The 12,023-nt window shown below is 39.0% G+C and overlaps 2 protein-coding genes and 1 long non-coding RNA gene across 5 annotated transcripts; 1 reads left to right on the top strand and 2 right to left on the bottom strand.

The window, feature by feature from the left end:
- Window positions 1–126: 126 nt before the first annotated feature.
- On the bottom strand, window positions 127–2,534 carry LOC135337520 (uncharacterized). Its single transcript, XR_010395155.1, has 5 exons — window positions 2,059–2,534; window positions 1,878–2,006; window positions 981–1,086; window positions 447–555; window positions 127–337 (listed from the first exon to the last, which is right to left on the bottom strand). It is a non-coding gene; the product is annotated as an uncharacterized LOC135337520 (long non-coding RNA).
- A 42-nt stretch (window positions 2,535–2,576) lies between these two features.
- On the top strand, window positions 2,577–4,622 carry LOC135335643 (uncharacterized). The gene has a single exon (XM_064531201.1). The coding sequence runs from the start codon at window positions 2,648–2,650 to the stop codon at window positions 4,502–4,504; it is 1,857 nt and encodes a 618-aa protein (XP_064387271.1). The 5' UTR covers window positions 2,577–2,647; the 3' UTR covers window positions 4,505–4,622.
- A 94-nt stretch (window positions 4,623–4,716) lies between these two features.
- On the bottom strand, window positions 4,717–11,711 carry LOC135335587 (uncharacterized). Of its 3 annotated transcripts, none has more exons than XM_064531128.1 (10): window positions 11,278–11,711; window positions 9,718–10,081; window positions 8,662–8,739; window positions 8,271–8,396; window positions 7,659–7,711; window positions 7,112–7,454; window positions 6,584–6,938; window positions 6,224–6,409; window positions 5,344–5,414; window positions 4,717–5,183 (listed from the first exon to the last, which is right to left on the bottom strand). In XM_064531128.1, the coding sequence occupies exons 2-10, from the start codon at window positions 10,040–10,042 to the stop codon at window positions 4,816–4,818; spliced, it is 1,905 nt and encodes a 634-aa protein (XP_064387198.1). In that variant the 5' UTR covers window positions 10,043–10,081; window positions 11,278–11,711; the 3' UTR covers window positions 4,717–4,815. The 3 variants fall into 3 exon arrangements, with proteins under 3 accessions (XP_064387198.1, XP_064387189.1, XP_064387206.1); XM_064531119.1 differs by having other exon boundaries at window positions 9,718–10,048; window positions 11,278–11,705; XM_064531136.1 differs by lacking the exon at window positions 5,344–5,414 and having other exon boundaries at window positions 4,954–5,183; window positions 9,718–10,048; window positions 11,278–11,706.
- Between the last annotated feature and the right edge of the window lie 312 nt (window positions 11,712–12,023).

The following is a 12,023-nucleotide window of genomic DNA, read 5'->3' as shown; positions in this document are numbered from 1 at the left end:
ATCTATCCTCGATTCCAGGCCGTGAAGAGAAAGGCGGCCTGATATACCTTGTATATGCGCATGCGCGTACATTACCCCCAAAAGGAGGTAATTCAATCCGTTCCGTGTATTTGTGGATACTGCCAGTAATTTAAACAGTATACTATTTTGTATTCTGAAGTTGTAATCCGTTACATAGAAGAATTGTGCAAAGATGACTGAGTTCTTACGCCCTTTTGGCTTTTAATATTGTATCAAGCCAAGTCTCCACTTAACGACACCCTACAGTGCAAGGCTACATGCAGGAAAGGCATAATGTGTTCCTGTGGGTCCGGTCCCCTGATGAGGCTGTCCACAACTAAAAAAAGTCATAGAAAGGACATAATAATTATACTCAATAAACAAGATTAGTAATTACATGGTATATACTAGCTATATATAACTTTTTTGCATATAGCATAACTCACATCACAAGGTATAGTGCATGCCAACTGGACTCCAGCAGCTCAATCTCATGCAGGTCATACCACTTGGCTCTGACCTCCTATGTACAGACTGAGTACTGACCTCAACATCCTGCATGCATATGGTGTCATGATTCCACAGATAGTGAAGGTTATGGGATATAGATAATGAGACATCTGCATTCAGTGTATCTTACTAACTATAGCTGTAATAATTTATGGCTACCAGTACAGCGAAGTATTCGAGGACCATTTATTTCACAGATAGGTCAACTTCACGACTACAGTTGGAACCCCTGTTAACAACCACCTCCGAATAAAGGCCAGCTGCTATGTAACGGCCAGGCACCCAGGTCCCAAATGAACAGTTTGTGTACAAAACAACCTCTCAACAAAGGCCACCTCTGTATAAAGGCCAAAACATTGTTTCCCAAAGGTATCCGTTATAGAGGGGTTCCACTGTATAATGTTTTAGGTTCAAGGGTCAATCTAACGCAAAAATTATGCGCCTAATGATGAGTATAAATCACAAAATACCTATAGTTATAAGCAAGTAGAATAATTCCATCTTTCCGTTGCGTTCTCGTAATCTCGAGAAGCATGCACATCTGGTTCTTCTGAAATCATTACTGACAATCGAGGCCTGCATGTATACAAGGAGTGAAGTACAAGTACTATAATAGCTAGTGATAAGGCATTAGAACCCCTCTTAAGGCTTAGCTTCCCTAAAAACAAGCTAACTGCATGCGGTAAAAAGGCCAGGCACATAGATTTAGGTCCAAAATGAACAGTTGGTGTACAAAACAATCACCTAGATCGCTTCTGTATGATAATTAAAATGTTGCACCTGAAAGGTGCTTGTTACGAATGGGTTCTGATGTAGAGTTAACCCATCATGCTCATCACTTAACTATAGGTTCATACCCCACTACCGGGGTACCATGACTGCCATTCAATAGCAGCATTGTCGGGCCAATAGTTATCATAGAGAAACCAACACAATAGAACTGCCTCTCAAGTCTCAAAAGGAGGCAATCACAATAATATAATTATAGTTAACACCAATGATTATTATTCATGCATTCCTGTTAATTAACACTTATATAGAGCCCAAGGAAGTGACACTTTAATTTATAGGCGATAACAAGGTGGATTGTTTAATGCAGACCCCAATAAAGCACAAATTCACTAGCTGGCTCTCTAGGGGAGACATTAGCATTTTTAGCTGTGATGTCTTTACCTACTCTGTTGCCATTGGGCTTTGCCCAGAGGAGGCGCGAAGCACTTAACCTTTGCTAATCAGGTCTCTAATTGCCGTTGTGTTAATTGCATGCCAGTCTCATGAATTAGCCGCCCTTCCTACCTGAAGGGCGGCTGATTCAAGAGCCTAACCATCGGTACACAGGAGTGAACTGCTATAAAGATCTCTCTCACTTGCAGGTGTGAATACTAATGAGGAAGAATGCTCGAGCTCATCAAAATCTTCATTTCTTGTCGTATCTTGAACTGGTTTGGCAACAACAAGATCATTTTAGAGTTGAATGAGCGTCACATGCACATTAACTGTGTGAACGAGAGTGGATTATTAAAACGTAACACAGAGAATAAAACTAACTTGTGCGTTTAGCCTAGCTGCTTTGCGACCACTTTCAGTCAAGTATTGAGCTGCTCCTTCCCACAGTCGAACACAGGGCGGATGAGATTTTGGCCAGGCTTCTCAATAGCTGGCCTTTGTTGCATGTAGCATGCATGTACGGTCCACTTTATACGTATATACATTGTAAAAGGAGGCCTCAGGCTCTTCTGCTGTGGTACATGCATGGTCCTGGATATAACTTCTCATAGATGATGGCTTCTTATAGCTGGTTGTTTTGGAGTGTTCCCTGACATGATTCTATTGATGGCAAGCTCTTTGCTCCAGGCTGTCTTGCATGATGTCTTTCAGCTTGTTGGTTAGTCTCACGAATCAGCCGCCCTTCCTAGGTCTCTCACTTAGGAAGGGCGGCTAATTTACGAGACTGGCATGCAATTAACACAACGGCAATTAGAGACCTAATGAGCAAAGGTTAAGTGCTTCGCACCTCCTCTGGGCTTTGCCGCGCCATGAAGCCGTTCAGGAGGTTAATTTAGTCATCATCATCTGGCCTCATATCATACACCCAAATGCAGAAATTTACCACAATCAATTTCTAAGTGAAAGAATCATGTTAATAGTGTGCTTGTTTATAACTGTTAGTCTAGGCCTTCTCACTCATAGCTCTAGGGCAACTCAGTTGCCAACTGGTAGATCTAACAGATTCGATTCTTTTGCACCAGTAAGAGATGGTCCAAATGAGGTAAAATGGCTTGTGGATGGAAAAGACTACATGTCTGAAGTGGCTGATGGCATCAACAATGCAACTTATGAAGTTTTAATAACCGGCTGGGAGTTCTGCTATAATTTGTCTTTGAAGCGCTCAAATTCCAACAATGCCACTGAGGAGTGGCGACTAGACATGCTCCTTAAGAAAAAAGCAATGGAAGGTGTTCAGATATATATTCTGCTCTACAACGATCCAATTGATGTCCTCAAACTCGGGAATAAGGATGCTAATGTACTTGTGAATGCAAACATAACTGTCCTTCATCATCCTCACGATTGGTTCAGGAATACTGTACGTTGGAGTCATCACGAGAAGCTAGTCGTTATTGATCGAGGTCTTGCCTTTGTAGGTGGAATTGACCTAGCTTTACGTCGATGGGATACATCTAATCATAGGCTAACAGACAAAGATTTCCCCAATTCCTCTCGACTGCCTTGGCATGATGCATCTTGTATGTTTAACGGAGAGCCAGCTTTGGATGTTGCAAATCATTTTATTCAAAGACTCAATGCAATCCGGACTAGGCATAAGCTCCCTGAGCATCGTCCAAATGTTATTCATCGCATACAGAATCCGAGTACCAGGAACTCAAAGATTCAAGTGGTTCGTTCTGCTACAAGCTGGTCTGCAAATCAACGTCTGGAAAATTCTATCTTGAAAGCTTACCTCCATGCTATTAACGTATCAAACCATTCAATTTACATAGAGAACCAGTTTTTTGTTTCTGGTCCACAGGATGACACAACAATTAAAAATACAATCCAAAAAAGTCTTGTTGATAGAATAGTCAGAGCTGATGAGAACAATGAGGACTTTCATGTGATGGTTGTGTTGCCACTGAAATCAGATCTTCCTGGAGAATTCTGTGAACTGAGCAATTTATCCAGTCCTAATTTTCTCGAATTACAAACCCAAAAAATTTATTTCACACTTTTCAAAGGAGTGAAATCCCTATTTGGAAAGTTAATCGTTAAAAATGTGTCTGTTGAGAAGTATATCAGTGTCTATGGATTGCGTACCTATGACTTAATAAATGACATTCTCACTACCGAGCAGATTTATGTGCACAGCAAAGTGATGATTGTTGACGACCGACTTACAATCATTGGTTCAGCAAATATTAATGATCGAAGCATGCTTGGATACAGAGATTCTGAAGTAAATGTGATAATTGAAGACCAAGAAATGATTGTTGTAAAAATGAACGGAAGTTCACATAAAGTAGGCGAGTTCTCTCACTCATTACGTTGCCATCTCATTAAGGAGCATCTCGGGATTTTAAAAGGTTTGCATGTTGATATCGATGTCAGTGATCCGATTAGTCAACATTTCCGTAAAAGTCTCACGAAAATAGCTGCCCGAAATACTCAGATATATGAAGAGGTGTTTAAGGGAGAAATCGTTCCAATTGACACCGTCACTAATGAGGAAGATTTGAAAAAGTGGAAAAATAAACCGAATTCCTTATCTGAGAAATCAAAATGGAATTTGATACGACAAATTCGTGGCCATATCGTAACATTTCCACAGTTTTTTTTAAGTAAATATGATTGGGAAAAGTCACAGCATTTGGTAGTGGATTATTTGGATTTGTTAAAAGGCCCTCCTAGAATACAAAGGCAGGTCAATGAAAGTGTCGAGACTTGTCTAGCCATTAGCTTTATAGAACTTGTCCTTACTTGCAGTGTAGTAGTATAATTATAGTGTATAGTAAAGCTTCTACTTTTTTTGCAGCTCTAAAATTATATGATCTTGTTCACACGCTCAATGTATTGTAAATAATTATCAAAACTTACTATTGTAACCATAACCATAATTAGCTGTTAAAATGTATTTCCGTGTTTGCTTTAAGCCGAGTACGTATAGGGCATATATGCGCTTTATCTGCACGCATGCAACATACAAGTATACACGTAACTCAGTACAAAGTTGACAAGCAGAGAAAAATACGAAAAACGGGTAATATAATTAATTATATATAAAACTAGCACCACAATTTCATTTTCATACTAGCCACATAGTCCTATTGCTACAAGTTGATTAGCTACATCTTTACGCTCAACAGTAGGACTTCTTAGACATTCGCAGATGTAGGGCCATGTGACTGGATTATCTGAATCAGCGCCTTCAAGACGCTTGCTTATCATCTCCCTTAGGCGGCGCTTATTATCAGGGTATAGGTCTTCAATGTCTTTCAACCGTGAATACTTCAGTCCAAATGCCGCTCCCAAATCGAACCAATCTTTGCGAGCACTCTTCAGCTTCTCACAAATTGTTAAAATATCCGTTTCATTCAAAACAACTGATTGTTTCACAGTTTCTACCACTTTCGGGTGTTTGCTGGAATACTCTTCTGATGATGATCCTATTGATGATCCTATAAGTATAAGTAACACGTTAGTACAATGTCATGTCTAAGTTCAAAACAGGACATAATAATTAAATTTGTAAGCATGGCAGGCTTATTATGTTGGAGTACAACACTGATAACAATAATAACCAGCGCCTGATTCTAAATAATAATGCAACGTGTTCACCTTCAGGCTTTGTTTTCTGGGAAATGCCTGGAGGGCCATCAGCAACTGTAGTTATGGGCAACCTTTGCCCGCTATACATTGCAAATTATTATATTGACTCACATAATTATAATACATATGACCATTATTACAGCCCTCTATTAGCAGTATAAATAATTATGTACATGTATTTATGGCACTATAAATATGTACATGAATTTATGGAGAGCCATTTGTTTCAAAATTGCATGTGATCATTTACAACTACAGGCGGTATTTTATCGAACAATGTAATACAATTATCGAGCGATGTAACTCTATATTTATCCAGGGACGCAACTCTATACATACAGTGACGATAGGTCATGCATCGCGTGACGAATACGAGTGTAGGGTTCAAAGGTTACTGTATACCGTAGCCTTTAACAAAGTATACATGAATAGACAGAGAAACATTCATGACTGAAATAATGGCATGCGTACTTTGATTAAAGGCCGCGGGCTAACCCTATTCATCGCTCGATGAATGACCTTACCATTGCTGAATGTATAGAGTTGGATCTCTGCATAAATATATAGAGTTACATCGCTTAATCATTATAATACATTGCTCGATAAAATACCACCTGCAGTTGGATTAATGATCAACAATTTTAAACCGGCTAACCATAATTATGTATTCATGGATTAGCATGAGTCTGCATGCAGTGACAGTGAAGAGTGTAAAGTTTGTTGTGACGAAAATACGGGCAAGTATTGGCTGAGCGTAACAAATGAGAGGGAAGATAATTGGCGGAACACACCTTGGGGACCTGACAATGACAGCTCACTCTCAAAAATTGACCAGTAAAATCGAAAGTATTGTGCATACATGTATAATTGTGTCAAGAGCTCATAATACCTTATTACTTCATAAGCCCTATTCAATGTTTCATAGTCTAGCTTGGAGGGATTTTCTGCCAGCTGCCCATTGTGGTAGTCACGGTCATGAACTCCCAACAACACCTTTCTCTCTCGCTCATCTTCCACATGTTTAGCCACACTTGAACGCTTTCGATACTTCTTTAACAACCAGTTTGTGTCAAACCTATACATTGGGATTGATCATTCGTTAATTGTTATACACTGTACACCATTTACATGAAACCATTGAATATACGGTCTGCTAAAATTTATTATTATACAAATTACTGTTAGTTTTGTAACAGCTGCTATCATTATGCGGATTGCCCCAAATAACCATAATTTATAGTTAACTCACCAATAGTGCATAATGCTGTCTGGGTCGTAACTGGATTTTTGACTTTCGAGTGGCGCATTATCATCTCTGAACACAGCATCAACAGCTGGATTGCAATTACCACCATCTCCAGTTTTCATTTGATCTATCCCAATAATGAATCGATACTGGTTGTCCTTGTCTTTTGATTCCAGCACATCCCAGAAGTCGGATCGCTGATGCTCATGATACAGTCCTAGAGCATGGCCAAATTCATGAATCACAATGCTTCTCTGGAGAGCTTTTGTCATGCGATACAAGTTGAGCACCATTGTCGGCTCATTCGTGTCAACATCTAATGCCGAACGTCCGACCTTTGACGATGAGATCACCTTCTCTGCATGCATGTACAAGAAAAGAACATGTGACTCATGTTTGTGCCTGAAATGGTGTATCGATAGGTAGTCTATAGTCGGGTTTTATAATTATAGAACTGCATGCTTCAAAGGTGGTGATAAAATAATATCTCACTTAATTTCTAGCTTGATACAACTGCATAAGCATACTCACTGTCCTTCTTAAATATCACCCGGATATGAGCTTTTTCCCTTTTTGCTACATAATTAGAAATTTTAGGGTAGTGATCAGCATGGCTATTCCAGACAGCGGCCCAAGCCAGGATAATGTCGACTGTTAAGGGACCCGCATGCCCACATTTCCAGTGCTCATCCTCAAGAATTTCCGGATTCAAAAAATACACTTTCAGATCGGGAAGTTGCTTCACATCCCACAGCAAGTGGTGTGGTGCTACCCATGCACCCTGAGTATCTGTTGGGATCTTGTAGGGATCAGCTGAGTCAACATGTTCCAGCTCCTCTTTGTCAGTGGTACAAAACATCTGCATCCCCTCTGTCTGCACATGCATGTGTATTATTATTTTGTGTACCACCATGCAGAGTTGAATATGAAACTAGTATTCATGCATGCACGTGGATATAATTATATTGAGCATGAATGCTCTATACATGTAGCTATAGAGTGTACACAAAATATCTGATCCATCGCTGATCAGTAGGGAATCTCAACATTCACTTAGCAATCTTATACAGTCAGGTACCTCGGGAGGCTGTGAAGCTTGTGGAGAGGTGCTTGCAGATGCAAAGGGTGAATCTGTAAGTACAGATCCAAATTACTTGTACCCCATTCTCAGTTACGAAGTGTATTGTTCGGGCAGACATTAGGTCCGATAATTTTTCCCCCCCCATTCTTGAAAAGGGTTCCATACAAAATCCAATTATTCCCCATAATTATAAACAAAATTAAGAAGACGACATAATTTATTAAATAACTCTCAGTGTTATCTTGCTGACTTGAATTGATCCAGAGAATATAATATTCACCTTCAGGCATTGTTTGTGCCATGGTGACGTCGTTAATGCAAAACTGATCTTTACCAAAAATTGGCGTTGACTCCTACTCTCAATTATTCTTTACACACCTATTATGCTAAGCATATAATTATCAGGATCAAGCAAAAACAATATACTTTACAGACTGATCAATGTATATGCAGTCACGGTAATTAATTTACCATGCATGCATACACAGTTGATTATGAAAGGGAGTGCGCATGCATGCTTATAATTATATACAGACTATAATTTTATATAGTATAGATGACGTAATTATGTACATATCATTCTTATAGCCAACCTATAAGTCTACAAACCTTCTGCAATAAGTTTTATTGTATTCCAATCCGGTAAGCCAGTGACATACAGGCCTAGGATCGCGGAGACTACCACCAGAAATGCACATACATGCCTAGTCGATAATTTCGTTTTCTGTAGCAGACCTGCATACATAGAACAAGAACAGATGTGACTAGGTACAGCAGACTCAGATGTCACAAAGAAACAATTAAACAGACCAGACAACTACTATGATACCCGCTGGCCACGGCATGGCCTCGGGTAATAATGTCTACATGAATATAGTTTTAATACGAATTGACAAATGAGACAATACTAACAGCTAGTAATTATGTCCATAATTGTTCAACCTGTTACGTTTCAACAAATTATTGTTTTGAGTATATGCATAATAATTAGGGGCAATACCTTGAGTAGACAGGACTGGGAACTTGGAGGTACTTAGACATGCAGATTCAGAGGTAATTGGCTCCTTGTCTTTTGTATCTGCAAGATTATGAGTTGCACGCAGTATTTACTGTGAAATCATGAAGCCTCAAATTTAAACTCAATTTAAATAACTGAAAGCACCGTGGGTGCTGATGCCTCGGTGGAGGTGTCAACGCTACATAACATAAAGCTACTATAGCTATTTTAGCTATACACACATTATATCATGATGGGAGAAACTCAAGGAGTGGGTAATGATCACCTATGATTGTTGTTAAAAACGATCGATGCCAAAAGTCCAAGTCTAAAAATGAATGGCTGCACCAGCAGAGCCTTGCAGTTTTCTTCTCACTCTTGCAGCTACCGATAGCTAGCGTTCTAGTGCAGAGCTAACTACTAAGTAGAGTAGCAACACTCCATGGACAAGTTTTGCTATGCACTCTTCTGAACTGAAAGGTGAAAGGTTGCAACGGCATTCCAAGTAGGCACAACTTGAAAACAAAGCCTTATTTTGCAAATCCACGTCCAAGAAAACATGACTAGAAGCCTATAAAAACTCTTACTTGAACTTCATTGATCCTTGAGTAGCTGTAGCAGCCTACACAGACAGACAGACACACAAACACACTAGCGCACCGAGGCATAATAAACTTCTGCTTGTTGAAGTTGACCTTTAAAAGCATGCATGCATGGAAGAAAGTATTTGGTCCAGATGGATACTGATATCTAAACACAATATTTAGTGTGTGTAGAGTTAGATGTAGACTCTATCAACAACTCATGCAAAGATTAAATTTAATTATGAGCTTTAGTATTTATTCTGAATTGAAGCCTCAAATTTAAAGGTTCTACTTTAATGACTAAACTTCTGCTTGTTGAAGTTGACCTTTACCTCTTAAAAGCATGGAAGAAAGTCTATATAATTATTGTTTGTGCGTATATACAGCTATAGAGAACTATAGATGTATAATACATAGACTCTCTATCAACAACTCAAACTATTATAAGAGAGCTAGCAGACACACAGTGGCATACCTTGACAGAGTATGCACATTTCACGTGCTAAGCCGCCTTCCTTGAGGTTGAGGCATGTTTCCACAAACGTCAAATAGGTCGAACTCTTGGTATTTTTACTCCACCATAGAAACACTTGCTCCGTTTTTGAGGTGTATGACAATTTGAGATCAGTTTCAATATTAGATAGGTCACCACCAGTCAAGTTGAATGCAGAGGCAAATTTGGGGTAGTTTCCGACAGATGGTGCAAGTTCCTTCAAGTGCTTTACAGTACATTTCAGTCCCAATTGAGCGTCTGTTACTTTAGTTTCCTGAATCAAATCGTCGAGTGTGAGTGCAGCCATCGTTTTCTAGTAAATCAAAATGTACAGGAATGTTCAGGGCTGGTATAATAATAATAATGTCAAAAACTCAAAGACAGTGCGACTGAACCGAAGAAAAATGTAGCTATACATGTATACTCGAGCAGTGAAGTCGACTTTTAGATCAAACCATAGGAACGTCTTTATAGGCTTCCTTTGGAAACAAATGTAAACAAATGTCATACAATTTAGTCTATCTGTCATTCTTAACCCAAGGAGCACCACAGGTGTGTGTGTACCGCATTTATTATTAATAAACTGCTCAACACCTCGCTCATCAATACAATGGTCACTACAAAGAAAACGAAGAGAGCTCACAAGACTCACTGTATTGGAGAGAATAAAAGCTATTCTATCTTCTGGCAACAGTAATTATCATACAGTGGAACCCCTCCTTAACATGAAAACCTACCGTTATGGTGGATGTAGCATTCCTATTCTAATGAAAATTTATCTATCTATCTATCGCATCATAACGGACACCTTTGGGGAACAATGTTTTGACCTTTATACAGAGGTGGTCTTTGTTGAGAGATTGTTTTGTACACAAACTGTTCATTTGGGACCTGGGTGCCTGGCCGTTATAATTATAGCAACCGGCCTTTATTCGGAGGTGGTTGTTAACATGCAGAGGTTCCACTGTAATACATGTACACAAGTGTCTTCATATGAAAATATTATTCATATAATCACTTACAGAAATTATTTTTTAATGTCGCATCCTAAATGGAGGTAAATGTAACCACACCTTAGCCTCGATTCTAGCCCACTGGAAAATACACGTTTTAAGTGGCTAGAAATCAAGGCAAGTAGATTGAGTAGAGTTACCTCCAGAAGCAACAAAAATATCTAATATAAATTATAAATCATGTGACACCAAGTTTTACTAATTTTTCAACCTCTAACGAGAACCGGAAGGTGTCGTCTTAATTAATAGAGGTCCGGTAATAAATATCGGCAATACACTGCCGACAAATTAAACACTTATGCACATGCGCTATATGCTAAAACAGTACATTATAGCCTAGATCACATAATTTTACAATGATTTTTTAATATACTATCGTAAAACCTCGATTTAAGGCGACCCTCTAACATTCGCCCATATAACTTTTTTTGTGTGTACATTAAAACTTTACTTTTGCAAAACGTAATAAATCGAGTTTTTACGGTATACTAGACATCTTCTATCAAGACTATGTACCAGTGTAACTCACATATTGCTTCCTCAAAATATAGATAGCTGGATCTAGATTAGTCACTGGCATAGCATAATGCATATTAAATGGTAGAGTCTACATAGACCTTTATCTAGCCTAGCCATACTAGCCTTTATCATAATTACCCTAACAAGAGAAAGTATCCATGAACTTTGACCTCTGTGTTGTGGGGGCGGCTCAGCTCTGGAGCATTTCTACACATGTACATGCACTCTATCTATGCATTGCATGCACCAACAGCAGTTTAATACATGTAGCCTGGATTGAATAACTCCTCTCTGCAGTATAGTAGATCTAGTCTTAATTAAGATCCTATTTTTGAAATACAATACACTGCCGACAAATTAAACAACACACAGCACCTCAAACAATTCTCAGTCAACTCAAACATCACACAATTATTTATTATAGTGTTTTTGAGGGAGATAATTTGCTTACAATGTGTATAGATCATAGTTAAAAGCATATACCCATGCAGTACATCTATTAATTAGCGTATACACTGTAAATTGCTGCACAACACCACAATTTCAGTGAACTAACCACTACCCAGCCTCGAGACCAGGCCGATTAAAATACGTACTTTAATCGGCCTGGATTCGAGGCTAACCACTACCTTTCTTATCAGAGGTACTCCTTCTGATGATTCCGAGCAAAGCGAGTCCTATAGCTATTCGTGATTTGTCGTGGCGATGGCCGATGGTGGTTGATTGAGGAGGAGCAAAATGGATTCTAGTGAACAT

Source organism: Halichondria panicea, chromosome 1, assembly GCF_963675165.1.
Source record: "Halichondria panicea chromosome 1, odHalPani1.1, whole genome shotgun sequence".
Classification (NCBI taxonomy): domain Eukaryota; kingdom Metazoa; phylum Porifera; class Demospongiae; order Suberitida; family Halichondriidae; genus Halichondria; species Halichondria panicea.
Note: the sequence above shows the minus strand (reverse complement) of the source record. Positions and strands in the feature narration are given on the sequence as shown.